Genomic DNA, 18,969 nt, shown 5'->3' on the forward strand with positions numbered 1-18,969 from the left:
TTGTTCGTCCAACACTCAAAAATCTGATCAGATGATTTTACACCAAAAAATACAGGAACAAGTTCTAACTTTCGGACACGACTGCATCTGTTTCATGTTTCACCACAAATGTGTCTTGGTGTTTTCAATCTCAGGGGGTGACCATCCTGGCGAGCCTTTCTGTCCTGGAGCCGTGTGCCGTTGAAGTCGTGCAGGAACAAGGTACTGGTCTCTGACTGCAGCTGCTGACGGGACCTGGTCACTGGATGTTGTTTTCCCAGGCGGATGACGGAGTTTATTAAAGAGGGACCTGACTGCAAATGTCATTGAACTCTCCACAACAGACTGATAAAATATATTTACGATGTTGAAGGGCCAATACTTTCTTAAGAAGTAAACTCTGTTCTGTCCTGTCTTTTAAACAGGGTCAGTGTTGTATCTCCAGTCCAGTTGGATGTCCAGGTGAACCCAGGTATTTTATCCAGATACCCCCAGATGACAGGACTCTGATTTGTGCTTCCAAAAAAATCCCTATATAAAGGAGAAAAGACAAACATGGTCATGCAGAGAGCTAGCATACATAACAAAGCAGAGAAGAAGAAGAAAATAAATGAATTGATCAGACAAGACCTTTCACTTGTGTTATGCTGGAATAATAAGATTATGCAACTTGGAGGCGTTTCATATTGCAAACCTGCAGCCATGACCTGCTTTGACTGTGGACTAGTGGGATTCCTACACACAAGTTCACACAAGTAATGTTTGCATAAGAGCTTACTCTTTAAACCGTAACTTTTCATTGGCTCCCCACCTGGACTTTAAGCTGTGACTATGCATTTTCCTTGCGTGTTACTGTGTTGATTTATTACTCAGTTACAAAGGAGCTGACGACCCTGACTGAATACTGAGGAGTGAGATCATTAGTGTTTATGGTGAGAACATTGAACACACGCAACTCCACTCACACAAACTCTTTCTGGTCTTTACCAAGCGTTCACTGTCGGACTCAGCACAGATACGGGAACTAGGAGGAAGAACCAATGAAGAGGACCTCAGTAATCGTCATTTTGCTGCTAAACGTGGCTTTGGAAATGAGCGGTGCTGCAGGCCAGACGGGATCTGCTGCAGATCCCTCCAAGCCAGAGAGGATGAAGAAGGCCAGGGAAGGTGACAGCAGTCCTGCGAGTGGATCCTCTGCAGGCTTCACTGGGAAGCTGCTGGTGGTGCCCATGGATGGAAGCCACTGGGTGGGGCTGAAAGCCATTGCACAAGAACTGGGTCGGCGTGGACACGAGGTTACCGTGGTGATCCCGGAGTTCAGCATGCGGATGGGCCCTGGGAAACACTTCAACACCGTGACTTATCCTGTTCCTTACGATCAGGCACACATCGACAATTTAATGGCACAGAACAAGGACGTCATCAAAAAGTCTGAGGACTCGTTCTTGGAGAAGGTGAAGAAGAAAATCTCTCACATACAGACGGTGGGAGGGTTTCTTCACACGACTGCTGAGAGTCTGCTGTTCAATACCAGCCTCATCTCGCACCTGGCTCAGCAGGTGAGTGAACAGGAGGAACACCAATCCATTCAAGCCTTGCTCACACATGAGCAAGGCTTGGGTTTGGAAGTGAGCCGAGTTAGTCCACCAGAACGCAAACCGTGTTTTAAAATAAAGCTCAAAAGATATTTACTGAGGGCAGCACGGTGTCTTGGTGGTTAGCACTGTTGCCTCACAGCAAGAAGGTCCCCGGTTCCACTCCCAGGCCCAGCAGGGTCTTTCTGTGTGGAGTTTGCATGTTCTCCCTGTGCTTGTGTGGGTTTCCTCCGGGTACTCTGGCTTCCTCCCACAGTCCAAAAACATGTGTAGTAGGTTGATTGATGATTCTGAATTGCCCGTAGGTGTGAGTGTGAGTGTGTCTGGTTGTTCGTATGTATGTGCAGAGGTGGAAAAAGTACAAAAATATTCTACTTAAGTAAAAGTACAGATTTTCTGCTTGAAAATTACTTAAGTAAAAGTAAAAAGTACCCATTAAGAACATTACTTAAGTAAAAGTATAAAAGTAGCTCAAATTAAATATAATAAAGTACCAAAAGTACATAGTGTAAAATGTACTTAAGTACAAAAGTAAAAAGTACAAAGTACAACATTCTTTTCAAAAGGATTGCAAAGAAATGAAGTCCCAACATTGTCATGCTGTCGAAAGTGGCTTTATTCCAAGAATTTGCTTACAACTCTAAATAATGGTGATATTATTCTGACCCCTTTAGCGTTTGTCTCCATTACCCCATTTACATTTCTCCCTTTGCTCATCACTGCTGCTGTTCCCCATTAGCCTCACTGACACTGACAGTGTCTGTGACTGACAGGTTAAGTTATTACATGAATCAAACCCATCGAAATCTTCATCCTCCGTTTCTGCATTCATCCGAGCTTGATCGTGCTGAGACCGGGAGAACTGATCAATGAGACCGGGAGAACTGATCAATGAGACCGGGAGAACTGATCAGACCGGGAGAAGTGATCAATGAGACCGGGAGAACTGATCAATGAGACCGGGAGAACTGATCAATGAGACCGGGAGAACTGATCACTGAGACCGGGAGAACTGATCAGACCGGGAGAACTGATCAATGAGACCGGGAGAACTGATCAATGAGACCGGGAGAACTGATCACTGAGACCGGGAGAACTGATCAGACCGGGAGAACTGATCAATGAGACCGGGAGAACTGATCACTGAGACCGGGAGAACTGATCAGACCGGGAGAACTGATCAATGAGACCGGGAGAACTGATCAGACCGGGAGAACTGATCAATGAGACCGGGAGAACTGATCAGACCGGGAGAACTGCTGCGCGCTGCGACGGGCACAAGCCCGCAGCTCTCTGGCTGCTGAGCCGACGCGTCGGCTGCCGCTCGGTACTCGTTGGTCCTCGACGCGACGGCGGTTCCTCCGGCCTTCTGGCCCGCCTCTGCGGCGCAGATCCCCCGGGAGCTGCGGCTCCTTCTCCGTATGGAGGCCGAGTCGCCCCGTCCGTGCTGTTCTCACGGCAATAGCCTACATTTTCATTTATGTAAGACTTTAATTTGTAGCGAGTAACGACGTGTCCAATTTTAAATATAGCGGATTAAAAGTACAATTTTTTCCTTGAAAATGTAACGAAGTAAAAGTAAAAGTAGGCTACAGAAAAATAAAAGTATCAATAAAAGTACAAATTCTCAAAAATCTTACTTAAAGGGAAAGTTCGTTTTTTTACAACCTGGACCTTATTTCTGGCATTTTTTTATGGTCGTACACTCACCCAGGCAAGTTTGGTGTCATTTGGAGTCCTTCGGAAGATATTAGGGGGTTTTTTGCGAGCCGCTTCTCCATATAACGGTAGTGAACGGGGCACAGCGGGACACAGACGATGCAGTGTCTAAATAACACATGATTGCCGCGAAACTCTTCATTTCTTTTATGAATCACTAGATCTGCTTCCAGGACCTGTTGTCTACATCCGGGGCTGTCTGTGTAACAAATAAATCAGTTTGTAAACAAGACCTCTGAACTCATGACGTCATCTCTGTGCGCGCATCGCAGACACAGCTCCGTGTACAGCTGGAGTTCCTACTGTTAGTTTACTGTTAGTTATTTGAAACATGTCTGAATATTTGTCAAATTCTGAGGTTGTGGACGACGACTTTGAATATGATGGACGTCCTTACCGTTTTGAGCCAGAGTATACGGCTGAAGAGCTCACTGAACGGAGGACAGAGTGCGCGCACAGAGATGACGTCATGAGTTCAGAGGTCTTGTTTACAAACTGATTTATTTGTTACACACACAGCCCCGGATGTAGACAACAGGTCCTGGAAGCAGATCTAGTGATTCATAAAATAAATGAACGAGTTTCGCGGCAATCATGTGTTATTTAGACACTGCATCGTCTGTGTCCCGCGGTGCCCCGTTCACTACCGTTATATGGAGAAGCGGCTCGCAAAAAAACCCCTAATATCTTCCGAAGGACTCCAAATGACACCAAACTTGCCTGGGTGAGTATACAACCATAAAAAATGCCAGAAATAAGGTCCAGGTTGTAAAAAAACGAACTTTCCCTTTAAGTACAGTAACGAAGTACTTGTACTTCATTACTTTACACCACTGTGTATATGTGGCCCTGTGATGGACTGGTGACCTGTCCAGGGTGTAACCCCTACCTCTCGCCTGAAAATGAGCTGGGATAGGAAGACCCCCGTGTGAACCTGCAAAGGATATAGCGGGTATAGATGATGTAAAGATGTAAAGATGATTGAAAACTTTCACTTTTCCTTCATGAATAACCTCAAACCCACATGAAGCAGTTCAGGGTCTTCATTTCTTTTTTTCCCTTTGTTTTCAATTAAAGAAAATCCACTTGAAGTGCCGTTGGTAGACAGCAGCTGGCCCCTAATCACCGTTCTGTTTCCTTGTCCCAGCGCTTCGATGCCGTCTTGACAGATCCTATGGTGCCAACAGGCTCATTAGTAGCTCGGAAATTAGGTGAGTTTGCTTGAATTTGGATTGTGTGTTTGTGCAGCCGTGTGTTTCCTGACCAGCCTCCTCCACCTCCAGGTCTTCCCACCATCAACCTGCTCCGAGGGATCCCCTGCTCCCTGGACATGAAAGCTGCAGGCTGCCCCTCACCGGCCTCATACGTGCCTCGCTTTTTCACTCAAAACACAGACAGGATGAACTTCAAGGAGAGAGTTATCAACACCTTGGTGAGGTCGTGCACAAAAAGAGATGATCTAGTTTATTATTTTTAATACATTACATTTGTTAAGTTTTGATTCAAGCTACACATTTTAAACATCTAATTATTCTTTTACCAACATATTATTTAACAAAGTTAAAGGAGCTTGAGGCAGGATTGAGGCAGGATTTATGAAAAAAATTCGTATACGTTTTAAGTTTTCTAGTAATAATGTCGGATGAAGCGTTCCAAACCAAAAAGAATGAGCCCTCTAGTGTATCTCTCCGTTGCCTTGAACAGGCTGTGTGCTGCAAAATGTGCTGCAATTCCGGGCCGGAATTTCCCGCGCTGTCCTGCTGATGTGACGTCAAATGACGCTGCATGCGCGTTCTCCCCGTTCTCCCGTGCCGGCTTTGCTGTTGGCTGCAGTACCCCCGACGGCCGTCGTGGTGAAGGGTGGCGCTAGAGAGTCTCATTTCTTAAAAAGAGCCTCATGCTCCTTTAAACGTTTTCAGTTAATTATTCAAGTCAAGTTAGTGGACTTTTACTCAAATCAGTTAGGGTTTTTTTTTAGGACATGCATGAGTTTGGATGATCCACTTAGTTGTATTAAGTAAAACTTGTCAGGGAGGTTGTAGTAGGACCCAGATGCAGGAGACCAGAAGGCAGGAGCTCCCAAAAACAACGATTTATTAACTTAAACAAAACCAAAAATGCTGCTGAGCAGGATCCAAAAACCAGAACATGAACGTGTTTGAACCCAGGCCAACGCATAGTCAGAGCTCAGGGGCCGTCCTCGGGGCCGGGCAGACCGGCGAGACAGTTCGGGAGGCCGTCCTCGGGACCTTGGCTTGGGCCGTGGCGATGGCAGAGTCCTGGGGGCCGGCTTGGGGGGACACCGGGTCCTCGGCTTTGGGGGACACCGGGTCCTCGGCACTGGCCGACGGGGACACCTGGTCCTCGGCACTGGCCGAGGGGGGCCCCGGGTCCTCGGCAGGGGCCTGGGTGTCAGCTGAGGTGCAGGCAGAGAAACGGGGGCAGGCTGGGGTGCGTCCAGGACCACCTCGCTCTTGGGCCCACCAAAAGCCAGGCGCGTTCCCCAGAAGGGGGACTCCTCCTTCCTGAACCGCGGCATGCTCCTCTCTGCCTCTCTGCCAGGGTCACCTGCTCTCCTACTGGGTCCATGCTGGCTGGTCCGTTCTGTCAGGGAGGTTGTAGTAGGACCCAGATAGAGGAGACCAGAAGGCAGGAGTTCGCAAAAACGATGATTTATTAACTTAAACAAAAACAAAAACGCTGCTGAGCAGGATCCAAAAACCAGAATATGAACGTGACTGACGTGAATGACAGCGGAGGTAGAAGAGTAACTGTGGACCCTCCTTTAACTCTACATTTTGCATGAAACACAGCATTATGAGGGAACACTAACTTTTGCGTTGCACACGTCCACATGTGTATTTTCTTGTGGTGATTGTGACACGCAGGTGGCTTTAGTGGAGCCGCTGTTATGTCGAGTGGTGTACTGGCACTTTGATGAGATAGCGCACCAGTTCCTGGGAGAAAAGGTGGGCATAGCAGAGGTGCTGTCCCACTCTGATATCTGGCTACTGAGGTAAATGCACAGAAGTCTTTTATTTATTCAGTTTTTGAGTTGTTTCTTTTAAATATTCTTAGAGTTTCAGTATCTTGTGATGCAGGATAGACTTCATACTGGAGTACCCGCGCCCTCTCATGCCTAATGTCATCCCGGTCGGTGGAATCAACTGCCACGTGAGAAATCCTCTTCCAGACGTAAGATCCTGGTGTTTTCAGGTTCCAGTTGATAATGCAGGTTTTCCTCTGCTTCTGTTAAAAAGCATGAGGACTGAGAGAAACTAAGAGAGTAAATGCAGAGTTCCTGTATGTGTGCATGTTTGCAGGATTTAACGCCGTGGGTGTCAGGACCGCATGGGTTTGTGGTGTTCACTCTGGGCTCCATGGTGTCAGAGTTCCCAGAGGAGAGAACTTCTACCTTTCTAGAAGCCTTCAAACAGATACCACAGAAGGTACAGGAACGTTTATGAACATATTCTAACATGCCATTTATTCTGTTGACCTTTTCTTCAACAAAATGATTCAATTCAATTCAATTTATATAGCATCTATTGCAACAGAAGTTGTCTCTAGGATCTTTCCAGAGACCAGAACATGAACCCCCGAGCAATTATTACATAAACAATGGCAGGTAAAAACTCCCCTGGTGGGAGAAAAACCTTAAGCCAAACAGTGGCAAGAAAAACTCCCCTTTAGGAGGAAGAAACCTGGACCAGGACCTGGATCATAAGGGGGAAAAAACCTGGACCAGGACCTGGATCATAAGGGGGTAGAAACCTGGACCAGGACCTGGATCATAAGGGGGTAGAAACCTGGACCAGGACCTGGATCATAAGGGGGTAGAAACCTGGACCAGGACCTGGATCATAAGGGGGTAGAAACCTGGACCAGGACCTGGATCATAAGGGGGAAGAAACCTGGACCAGGACCTGGATCATAAGGGGGGACCCTCCTGCCGAAGGCCAGACTGGGGGGTTCGGGACGTTAGCAGCACAGCAGACATCCACGCAGACATGTGGAAGCAGCAGCAGGATGACCAGAGGGGGGTGGGGACTGCAGGTCAGCATGCAGCTCCCGAAGCTCCGGCCTGCAAACATGCACAAAAGAGAAAAGAGGGGGCCAGCACAAGAAACTACAGGTTTATTACTTATAATAAATAAAAAAGGGAAGAGGAGAGGAGAAGAAGGTTAAGAGGCACTGCCCAGCGGATCATGTTGGTGCCCCCTGCAGCATAAGCCTATAGCAGCATATCTACCACCAAGCTATGTTTGAGACTAACTATTATAGTGTTGTTCTATAGCTGCAACTATGACTACTGACTCTAACACACTAGAGTTTATACTAACTAGAAGATTACTAACACTAACTAGAGATTTACCAACACCAGCTAGAGGTTTACTGAACACTAACTATAGGCTTTATAGGGTCACAATGATGGTAATGAGATTCTTCTAATTAATAACTGAGAAAGGAAAGAGAAGGAGGGGTGATGGGCACCGCTCAGTGGATCATGTTGGTGCCCCCTGCAGCGTAGCTCTATAGCAGCGTAGCTCTATAGCAGCGTAGCTCTATAGCAGCGTAGCTCTGTAGCAGCGTAGCTCTGTAGCAGCGTAGCTCTGTAGCAGCGTAGCTCTGTAGCAGCGTAGCTCTATAGCAGCGTAGCTCTATAGCAGCGTAGCTCTATAGCAGCGTAGCTCTATAGCAGCGTAGCTCTATAGCAGCGTAGCTCTATAGCAGCATATCTAGGATGAAGCTGTTTCAGACCAGCTGCTCTAGTCTGGTCCTGCAGCTGCAGCTATGAATACTGGCCCTAAACCACTAGAGTTTACACTAAAGAGAGTTTACTAAAATGTATTATTATTTAATGTAAAGCGTCTTTGAGTGCCCTGAAAAGCGCTATATAAATAAAATGTATTATTATTATTATTATTACTAAACACTAGATATAGGCTTTACTAAACAGAAAGGTTTTAAGTTTAGTTTTAAAGGTGGAGGTGGTGTCAGCCTCCTTAACCCAGATTGGAAGTTGGTTCCATAGTAACGATGCCTGATAGCAGAACGCCCTACATTTTGGATCAGCTTGAGGATATTCAGAGAATTACTTGGACATCCTGCTAATAACACATTACAGTAATCTAGTCTAGATTAAGATACAAACACATGAACTAGTTTTTCTGCATCACTCTGCGAGAGGATTTTCCTAATCTTTGCGATATTACGGATGTGGAAAAATGCTATTTTACAAACCTGATAAACGACAAATCCTGATGGAAAACAACACCAAGGTTTCTCACAGTTGCACTGGAAGCCATCGCAACACCATCTAATCCCTTCCTAAGATGCTCTGGACCAAGAATGATAACCTCTGTTTTATCTGAATTTAGAAGCAAGAAATTTCTGGACATCCAGTCCTTGATGTCCCTAAGACATGCCTGAAGTTTAACTAACGGTTCTGTTTCATCCGGCTTCATAGACAAGTAGAGCTGCGTATCATCAGCATAACAATGAAAGTGTATGCCGGGATTCTGGATTATACTTCCCAACGGCTGCATGTATAAACTGAACAAGATTGGCCCTAGCACTGAACCCTGCGGAACACCATAACAGACCCTTGACTGTTCTGAAGAAACCTCATGTACATGAACAAACTGGAACCTGTCAGATAGATATGATTTAAACCAACGTAGAGCTGTCCCTTTAATCCCAACAACATGCTCTAACCTGTGCAGTAAAATGCCATGATCTATAGTGTCAAAAGCAGCACTGAGGTCCAGTAGAACCAGTATGGAAACTAATCCCTTATCTGAGGTCCAGTAGAACCAGTATGGACACTAATCCCTTATCTGAGGTCCAGTAGAACCAGTATGGACACTAATCCCTTATCTGAGGTCCAGTAGAACCAGTATGGACACTAGTCCCTTATCTGAGGTCCAGTAGAACCAGTATGGACACTAATCCCTTATCTGAGGTCCAGTAGAACCAGTATGGACACTAATCCCTTATCTGAGGTCCAGTAGAACCAGTATGGACACTAATCCCTTATCTGAGGTCCAGTAGAACCAGTATGGACACTAATCCCTTATCTGAGGCCATAAGAAGGTCACTCGTGACTGGAACCAGTGCTGTCTCTGTGCTATGATGCATTCTGAACCCTGACTGAAAAACTTGGAAAAAATGGAAGGTTGGAAATTGGTCTATAATTAGCTAAGGTGTCTGGGTCAAGAGAAGGTTTATAAGTAAAGGTTTAATTACTGCAATTTTGAAAACCTGTGGTACATTTCCTGAATTTAGGTATAAGTTGATTTGGTCCAGTGTTGTCGTGCCAATAAGAGAAAGAACTGAATAGTGGAGTCGGGATGGGGTCTAACATACATGTGGTTGATTTAGCTCTATTGACGAGTGAGGTCAGCTCAGGGAGGTCTATAGGATCAAAACAGTCTAGAGATAAGTCAGAGCCTAGGGAAGTCGCTAAAGCTGAAGAAACGACGACAGCCGCTACCAGGTGGACCTGGTTGATTTCTTCTCATGATTTCACTGTTAAAGAAGCTCATAAAATCTTCACTACTGTAATAATTGCTCGGGGGTTCATGTTCTGGGTGTCTGGAAAGCGCCTAGAGACAACTTCTGTTGTAATAAACGCTATATAAATAAAATTGAATTGAATTGAAAACTACTGAGAGCTGCAGGAATGCACGGCTCAACAGAGTTGTGCCTCTTTTGTCAGCCTGGCTACAGTGCTGAACAGAAAATGTGGGTTACTTTAGTTATCCTCTATCAACGATCAATAATAAGCTGTTCTGGCTTTACGAATTGCTTTTTTATATACTATTAGATTATCTTTCCATTCACGATAAGAGTCTACAGACTTACAAGAGTACCACTTCCTTTCCATTTTACGCACGTTTTGTTTCAACATGCGGATATCTGAATTATACCAGGGAGTTAAGCTCCTGTGGCTAGAAACCCTCCTTTTCAAAGGAGCAACTTCATCTAAAGCTGAATGCAACAAATCAGCAGTGTTACTAGCAAGGAAATCAACATCAGAGGTAGAACCCAGGTCACTGGCCCCTACTACTTCACTAAATTTAGCTATAGCTTCATCAGACAAACATCTGCTAAAATAATACCTCCTATTTTGCACTTCAACATCGACAATATTAAATTCAAACGTTATTAAATAATGGTCGGATAAGAGGGAGTTTACAGGTGACACCAACAGACCATCAGTTTCAACACCGTAGGTGAGAACAAGATCCAGAGTATGATTAAAACAGTGTGTCGGTTTGTTTACTTTTTGTGAGATACCCATTGATTCTAGAAGAGAATTGAAAGCTAATTTAAGATTATCGCTTTCAACATCCATATGAATATTAAAGTCACCCACTATGATTAATTTATCTGTACTGATCAATAAACCAGAAAGGAATTCTGAAAATTCAGACAGAAACTCTAGAAAAGCACCAGCAGGGGGCCGATACACTACCACTAACACAACTGGCTTCTCTGATTTCCAGCTCAGGAGTTTCAGACTAAGCGTGAGGCTTTCGAATGTATTACTGTATAATCGCATTTAGGTTTAGATTCTGTTTGAAGACTGGCGTTATAGATCGCCACTACTCCTCTGCCTCTGCCCGTGCTTTGGGGAATATAATTAAAGTAACCGGATGGAGTCGATTCATTCAAAACTAACATACTCTTCCTCCTGTAGCCACGTTTCTGTTAAACAGAAAATATCACTCCTGCTCTCTGTAATTATATTGTTTAATAATACAGACTTGGAGCTTAAAGATCATTATTTAGTAGTCCGCATCTAATTTTTCGGCCTTTAAAGCGGCACTATGTAACTTTTCCACATTAATATCATATTTCCAGAGTCATTGTGATGGTACATCAACTTCCAACAGGTTTAATGAACCTCTGTCATGGTCTGAGGGGTCTGTATCGCCTTCACTGGCACTATGTAACTTTGAGGAGCATGGTAGGAACCCTGCCACACTAAAAAACTACACATTTTTACGGCTTTGACTGCTTTACGGCATACTCACTTCCCCCTCCTTACCGATTCGTAGTCGAGACGAAAATGGCGGGGCTTGGAGCACAGCTCCGCAGAAGCTGGTAACCCGTTGCTGTGTTGTGGCTGCAGCAGCTCCACACAACAGACGTGGGGAAAAGATCCTAATGGTTTAACTTTTCAACGCTTTCCTGCTCGGAGGCAGAACCACGGAGGCCGGCCAATTATCTGAGATAACAAATTAAAAGAGTAAAAGAGTCGTCGGCTCGGTTGGATCGCGGCTGTAACGAGTCCGACCAAACATAACTTTCCTCAGTAAACAAACTAACACGCACATAGACGGGCGTCGGATCAAAACACGGGTTTATTAAACCACAAACAAACACTCACAGACCGGGGTCGGATCATTCAAACGGGTTTTATTACCCACTTCTCCAGCTAAACGCAGTTGTTGGCCAGCTCTCTGCGGTGCGATTAATTTTGTTGAGGAAAAAATATTAACTATTTGATAGCTGCAGAGGAAAAAAATAATCTCACGAGGAAAAAAAAATATTGCTCACGCCTCGGAGCCTCTTCAAAGCAGTCAAAAGAAAAGAAAAGAAAAGTAAGAGTAATACAAAACATGTACTGTATGTTGTACTATTATACTAATTTATTGAAACACATGGCAAGTCAAACATTTACCAAAGCAGCTGCCAAACACTCCTAAACAAGGTAGCCGGAGACGGTGGTTCTGCAGAACTGCTGCAGTAAATCCTTCTAAAGAGTGGAGCTCCGACCAGGAGCTCCACTCTTTAGTAGGGATTTCATATGGATCCAGACCGTTAATAATCATTATTTCTCCATATACCGCTCCCTGGCTTCCTTGTTTAAGGTATCCCGGTAAATTCCAGTTCCTTTCCAGCAGTTTAACATCTTTTTTTTTTGCGTTCCGTCTGTTCACTTGGTGAAACAGAAAAGCGTCCCGTCTTCTCTCAAAACAAATGCAGCGACGGGGACAGGAGTTTTCCGGCAGTACGCACTGGTGCTCATGGGAAACGTAGTGTTCTTTCTGGTAAAGCACTACCGCTTTTGTCCAAAAGATGCCGCCAAACTCAGAAAAGCTGAAAGTTACGTTGTGCTGCTTTAAATATCCAACCAAGCGATCAAATGGTGCAGCTCGATGCATTTAGGCAGCTTCAGCTCCTGTGTGTGAGGTGCCCAAAGTGGCTATGTTCACATGTGTGCATGGACCGGAAACTGATATGTAATCCTGGTTATATTTGGCTTGGCCAAATAAGTGATACTAACACAAGGCTCTAATATGAAACCAGCTGACTAACTCATGGAGTTTCTAGCCAAACTAAAACTTTACCTGCTCCCTGACAGGTAATCTGGAGGTACAGTGGGAAGATTCCTGACAACATGCCAGGCAACGTCAAGATGATGGAGTGGGTTCCTCAGAACGACCTCCTAGGTGTGTCGGTGCGCTGCAACACATCCTGAAACACCATGCGTGATGCCTTCTCATGTCTGAGAACCCCTGGCAACTTTGCTTGTGTGGTTTTAGCACATCCTGGAGTTCGAGCTTTCATCACTCACGCTGGCTCTCATGGTCTGTTTGAGGGTTTGTGTCACGCTGTTCCCATGCTGATGATGCCGGTCGCCGGCGACCAACTCGACAATGCTCAGAAGATAGCAAGCAGAGGAGCAGGACTGGTGTTGGATATTACTACTGTCAGCGCAGAGAGCCTGCTGCAGGGACTTACTGAGGTCATCAACGACGCCAGGTGATGCTCATGTTACTCACAGTTTGATATAACTCAGTCTCCCTGGCTTCACTTCTCATCCCCCACCTGTGTGTCTTCAGGTACAGGGAGAAAGTGCAGGAGCTGTCAGCGCTTCATAACGACCGCGTGATCGACCCACTGGATCTTTCCGTGTACTGGACAGAGTTTGTGATGCGACACAAAGGAGCAAAGCACCTCAGATCAGCAGTTCACGACCTCAACTGGTTCCAGTACTTCTGCCTGGATGTGATAGCGCTGCTGGCTGCTGTGGTGCTGCTGGTTGGAATAGTGGCAGCAAAATGTTTGAAGCTGTGCCTGCAGACACTGAGCAGGAAGAGGAAGCAGGACTGAGATCAATTTTGTTGTCAGGATCTGACATTTTCCTGTTTTATTTTGAAAGCCCATGTCTTTGTGTTTCAGTTCTGTCTTGACCTTCCTGTTCCCCATCGGCCCTGATCGTCTGCACCTGTGTCACGTTAACCCTTGTGTATATCTAGTCTTGTCTTTCCCGTGCTCCTTGCTGGTCCGTTTGTTCACTCCATGTTCTCCTTGTCAGGTTTTCATAGTTTTTTGATTCTTGTTTTAAGTTCTGTTTTTTTCTAATCCTGTTCAGCAGCGCTTTTGGTTTTGTTTGGTGAAATAAACACATTTTTGGGAACTCCTGCCTCCTGCTCTCCTGCATCTGGGTCCTCACTACAACCCCTCCTGACATTTGTCACATGGAACCACATGATGTGACGTAAAACAAATAATTTTCTTTTCCCCACCATCAAGTGTGATGCATTAATCCAACAATAAGGAATCTCTCTTACACCTCTTCCTCTTTTTTTCTGTATTTGTTACCATTGTTACGGCTGGTTCAACCCACATCACATTATGTGTAACCCACCTCAAAAAATGGTGGATATATATGTATAACTCTTCAGCATAGATAACATGATAAATGTTATTGTACTGTGCCCTTTGATATTAAAATCCTGATTTAAGTTATCCTTCACATTAATACATTGGGATTTAAAGAATGTCAGCACTCCTGTTTCATTTTTTTGTCACACAAACAGCCCAGGTAGAGTTAAGTTGTGTATTTGTTATCTTTTCCACAATTTTCAGGAGTTCGCAAACGCTTTATGGCAACAGCCACTAGGTGGCGCTTGTGCCGCGCAGCAGTCTCGGTGCGTCCGAAATCGATACTAAACAGTATATACTGAAAAGTATACTTAAATTCGGCACACTTTACAGTAAATATCAGTAGTATGCATTAATTCGGACACACTATTCAGAGCCTAAAGCTGTGTCCCAATTCAGGGGCTGCGTCCTTCGAGGGCTGGATTTGAAGGCCGATTACGTCACGGCGGCGCGCCGAAGGCTGTCCCATTTGGAAGGCTCCTTAAAATGCAGCCCACAAATGCAGCCTTCTTTTCCCGCTGTTTGAAGGATCCATCGGTTGTATCCTCCGCGGCCCACCATATCCCAAGATTCATTGCGCACAGTCAGAAAAATATTTATTTCCAGAAAAATATTTTCAGATTCAATTTTTTTCAGAAAAATATATTATTTCCGCCGGCGCCGGCGGACACGCCTCTCTTCCTCCTCCAACAAAATGAAAGACAAAAAAAACAAAAACAAAACTTCTGGCTCTATTTCTTTTTTTTTTTGGTTCTTTCTTTCTTTTCTATCGTGTTTTCTTTCTTTCTTTCTGTCTATCTTGCTGTCTATCTTTCTTTCTTTCTACTTTGTTTAGTGACGTAGGACAAGGGCGGGAACAGCTGGTGACGCAACCAGGAAATCCCCCACAGGCTAGACCGTCTCATTTCACTAGCGTCCGTCCAGCCTTCGGTACGGCCTTCGCGGTCTTCGAAGGCGTGGCCTACGAAGACCGCGTCCTCAGAAGGACCCAGCCCCTGAATTGGGACACACCTATAGACATATATGTCTATATTCAGAGCCACACAGCACTTCCTGCCATTGGGAGGAAGTGACGTGTCACAGCAGCAGTAGCAGCACCGCTCCGCTCTTTCCCGTTTATCCTGGTCCAAACAAGATGACATTATATATTATTATTTTATTATAGTAAATGTTTGACTTTTAATGGGCCGTGAAGCCTGAGAGCAAGGGTCAAGTTGTCATGGTCCACTCCTGACCATGTCTGTGTCTGCACCTCTACTCTTACCCTTATCTGTCTGTGTGTCTGCACCTTGATACTTACCTTTGTCTCTGTGTTTCCCCTCAGGTCCACTAGATGTCCTCCCTCCCCCACACATGGTGTTCTTCCTGCATTGGGGGTTAATTGGGTTCACCAGGTGTTCATCGTTGTCTGTGATTTGTGCACTGGGTATTTAAGCAGTTCTGTTCTTGCTGATCATTCTTGAGTTGTCTGTGTACCTGAGCACATGTTTTGCTGGGAGTATCAAATAAATATCCTTTTGTTGGATTTTTCTGCAATCCTCTTGCCTTGGACCTGTTTTTTGCTCTGCATCCTTGGATCCTTTTTGTCAACCCTTACAGAACAACTCAAGCTCTAAAACATGGATCCAGCAGAGTTGGACAGACTGAATGCTGTGGCAGCGGAAGTTCCCCTGCTCCGCACTACGCTGACTAACCAGGGAGCCCTGGTAGGCCAGGACCTCCAGGCCATCGGTTCTGCAGTGCAGCAGCTAAGTCAACAGATGGGGGCACTCACCACGGCTGTCGAGCGGCGCCATAACCAGCCCATTTCCCCTCCCACCACCACTACTGACCACTGGGGGGATCCTGGGGCTTCTTCCATTCCGGCCGCCCCAGGACTGAGGGAGGTTCGCCTGCCACCCCCGGAGCGTTATGACGGTAATCCGGGGAAGTGCCAGGGCTTCCTCACCCAATGCACCTTGGCTTTTAAACTGCAGAGGGCGTGTTTTCCCACTGACCGCGCCAAGGTGGCCTTCATCATCAGCCTCCTGACGGGACGTGCTCTCTCCTGGGCGTCAATGGCCTGGGAACAGGACAGCGATTTTTGTTTCAATATCAGGATGTTCATGGCAGAGATGAAGAGAATTTTTGATAACCCAGTCACTGGTCGTGGGGCAGCCAAGAAACTGACTACCATCCGCCAGGGGGCACGCAGTGTGGCTGACTACGCCATTGACTTCCGCACCCTTGCTACTGAAGCTGGCTGGAGTGCGGAGCCCCTGATAGCCCTGTTTCTGGAGGGCCTCACAGACGGTCTCAAGGATGAACTGGCTGCTAGAGACATTCCTCAGGATTTTGACGAATTTATCGACCTAGCCATCCGCATCGACAACCGGCTGCGGGACTGCGGTCGTGACCGGGCTAAGGCTCGTTCCACTGGGAACTTCTGGATGCCGAGGGTTCATGAGTTTGGACAGAGACCTTCTGTTCCGCCTACCCCTTCCACCCAGGCAATGGCTGTTGACTCACCTGTTACCTCTGTTGAGCCCATGCAGCTGGGCCGTGCCAAGCTCTCTAAGGAGGAGAGAGAACGCCGCACCAGAATGAACTGCTGCTTCTACTGTGGCCAGCCTGGTCACATGCTCCCCGTCCTCCGCCTCCCCCCCGTGTCATTGATGGGTCTGAGGTCTTCACTGTCTGGCGGCTGCTGGATGTCCGTCGTCGAGGCCGGGGTCTGGAGTACTTGGTCGACTGGGAGGGCTATGGGCCTGAAGAGCGTTCCTGGCGTCCAGCTCGGGACATCATGGATCCTGGTCTGATCACCGCCTTCCGCCGGGACCGCCGTGATCGGTCTGATGGGACGTCGGGTGCCGTCCCTTAGGAGGGGGGTCCTGTCATGGTCCACTCCTGACCATGTCTGTCTGCACCTCTACTCTTACCCTTATCTGTCTGTATGTCTGCACCTTGATACTTACCTTTGTCTCTGTGTTTCCCCTCAGGTCCACTAGATGTCCTCCCTCCCCCACACATGGTGTTCTTCCTGCATTGGGGGTTAATTGGGTTCACCAGGTGTTCATCGTTGTCTGTGATTTGTGCACTGGGTATTTAAGCAGTTCTGTTCTTGCCGATCATTCTTGAGTTGTCTGTGTACCTGAGCACATGTTTTGCTGGGAGTATCAAATAAATATCCTTTTGTTGGATTTTTCTGCAATCCTCTTGCCTTGGACCTGTTTTTTGCTCTGCATCCTTGGATCCTTTTTGTCAACCCTTACACAAGTAAACTTTGAGTTTCAATGTGCAGGTGAACAGAAGCAGCAATAAAAATTGATCATGATGGAGACAGAAGCTCATCTGGACCTCTGGGGATGTAAAGTCAGGTCGTCACTCCTGTGTTCCCAGGTTTCTAGAACTTCCCCAGACCAGGATCACACTGATGTTTAGAAGACTTGTTTCAGTTAAAATGGCAATATTAATATGTGGATGTTTTTCTGAAACAGTTTGATTTAAAAGTTGAAAAACTGATTGGAAGCTTTGAGATCCAGAGACTCTGACTGTGGAGAAAGAGAAACTCCAGCAGAAACATGTGTTCAGGGGAACGGTTCGCGGTTGGTTCTAAGTAAGAACCGTTTGATTTTACACAGCTGGTGTTGGCCTGCAGCTGGCCAGAGAGCCACGTCATCACGTCACCACTCCCCCTCGTTTTCATCCCCACCCTGATCAGGAAGCTGAGAGCCAAAAGCTGTTTTAATTTCAGCTGTAGCGCTGTTAATATGCCACTTTATTAAGTTTTAATATTTTTTTCAGGCTTAAAAGTAACCTTTAAGATCCCCAACCTGGGCTCAGTTTATCCAAATAACGCCCGTTAAGAAATGACTCGAGAGCCGGCAGCCCCGGGGCACAGCAGCTCCTCAGCCGGCTCAACTTGCGCCGTCTTCCCGGGGGAGAAGACTGCAGCTTTGTCGAGAATTACGCTGGATGAAATAAATCATTTAGGAAGATAAATGTTGGTTTAATAGATGAAATCTATCAGTTGTAGCTACGCCTGTTAAGAAATTACGGCGCGTGTCGCCGCGTACATCGACGCAGAGCCTACGGCGTAGGTTACGTAACCTACGCCGTAGGCTCTGCGTTGATGTACGCGGAACCAGAACTGCGGGCTGGGAGCGGGCCGGGATGCGGCTCCCCGCGGGCCGAGAACCCGCCGATGGAGCGGCCAAGCGTCCCAGGGCTGGAACGCTCCCCCGCGGGCTGGGACGCGAGGCTGCCAGTTTTGAGAGCCAGGAGCCGGTGCTTAGGCTGTGTAAAACCAAAGAACTGGGGCTCTAGCCCAGAACCAGCCCTGGAACCAGCTTGGTGGAAAAGGGGTATGTGAGGTCGCTTCCGGTGCAGGCTCCACTGTCAGGACACCTCCACTGTCAGGCCGCTACCACCGCAGGCTACTCTCAAGCCACCGTCACTATCAGGACAGGAAATGCACGGGGTACGTTTCAAAATAAAATCGCGAGTGCACTTCCGGTTGAATCGCTTTCCTCACAAAAGCATGAATTAGTAAAAATATGACGTAAAATCGATCAATTGCTATAGACCCCTTTCCGTGTTTGTAAACAAGTATGACGTAGGCAAGCTGCGCGCGCATTGTTGCGGCAGAAAGACGGAGTTCATGACAGTTTACACCAGCCGATTGACGGAAAAAGATCGTGGAAATTACGTTACTAAACTAACTTTGGCGGATGGAAAGCAACTTCCTTCCCGGAGGAAGATATCAGAAAGTGGCCCGATGTCCAATGGCTGGATATTCATCTGTATTTGGTTGAGAAACCTAGTGTTTACACTCAGGAGAAGCTGCGACACTGTCAGCAGCTGTCACAGCTGAAGTTTGTAAAGAATTATGACAGTCAACTCAATGTATTTTATACACTAGACATTTTAAGTTATTTTATTATTTCATATTTATTTAATTTATCTTATTATTTTTGTTAATTTACTGTGTCCCCTTTGTTTCTTAATGAGTTTC

At 46.3% G+C, this 18,969-nt stretch overlaps 1 protein-coding gene across 1 annotated transcript; it reads left to right on the forward strand.

Annotated features, from left to right (window-relative positions):
- Positions 1–765: 765 nt before the first annotated feature.
- LOC133453131 (UDP-glucuronosyltransferase 1A1-like) lies at positions 766–13,728 on the forward strand. Its single transcript, XM_061733014.1, has 9 exons — positions 766–1,538; positions 4,441–4,504; positions 4,577–4,725; positions 6,182–6,309; positions 6,395–6,488; positions 6,617–6,742; positions 12,670–12,757; positions 12,851–13,070; positions 13,151–13,728. Exons 1-9 carry the CDS (start codon positions 1,020–1,022, stop codon positions 13,419–13,421), a joined length of 1,659 nt encoding a protein of 552 aa, XP_061588998.1. The 5' UTR covers positions 766–1,019; the 3' UTR covers positions 13,422–13,728.
- Positions 13,729–18,969: the final 5,241 nt, after the last annotated feature.

The sequence above is a fragment of the Cololabis saira genome, chromosome 10 (assembly GCF_033807715.1).
Source record: "Cololabis saira isolate AMF1-May2022 chromosome 10, fColSai1.1, whole genome shotgun sequence".
In the NCBI taxonomy this organism is placed as follows: Eukaryota; Metazoa; Chordata; class Actinopteri; order Beloniformes; family Belonidae; genus Cololabis; species Cololabis saira.

What these genes read in the sequence shown, in the direction of transcription:
- LOC133453131 (XM_061733014.1), top strand. Translation starts at nt 1,020, where the DNA reads ATGAAGAGGACCTCAGTAATCGTCATTTTGCTGCTAAACGTGGCTTTG. An exon ending in TGAGAAATCCTCTTCCAGAC is followed by an intron (nt 6,489 to 6,616) that starts GTAAGATCCTGG and finishes GCATGTTTGCAG; the next exon opens with GATTTAACGCCGTGGGTGTC. An exon ending in TCAAACAGATACCACAGAAG is followed by an intron (nt 6,743 to 12,669) that starts GTACAGGAACGT and finishes GCTCCCTGACAG; the next exon opens with GTAATCTGGAGGTACAGTGG.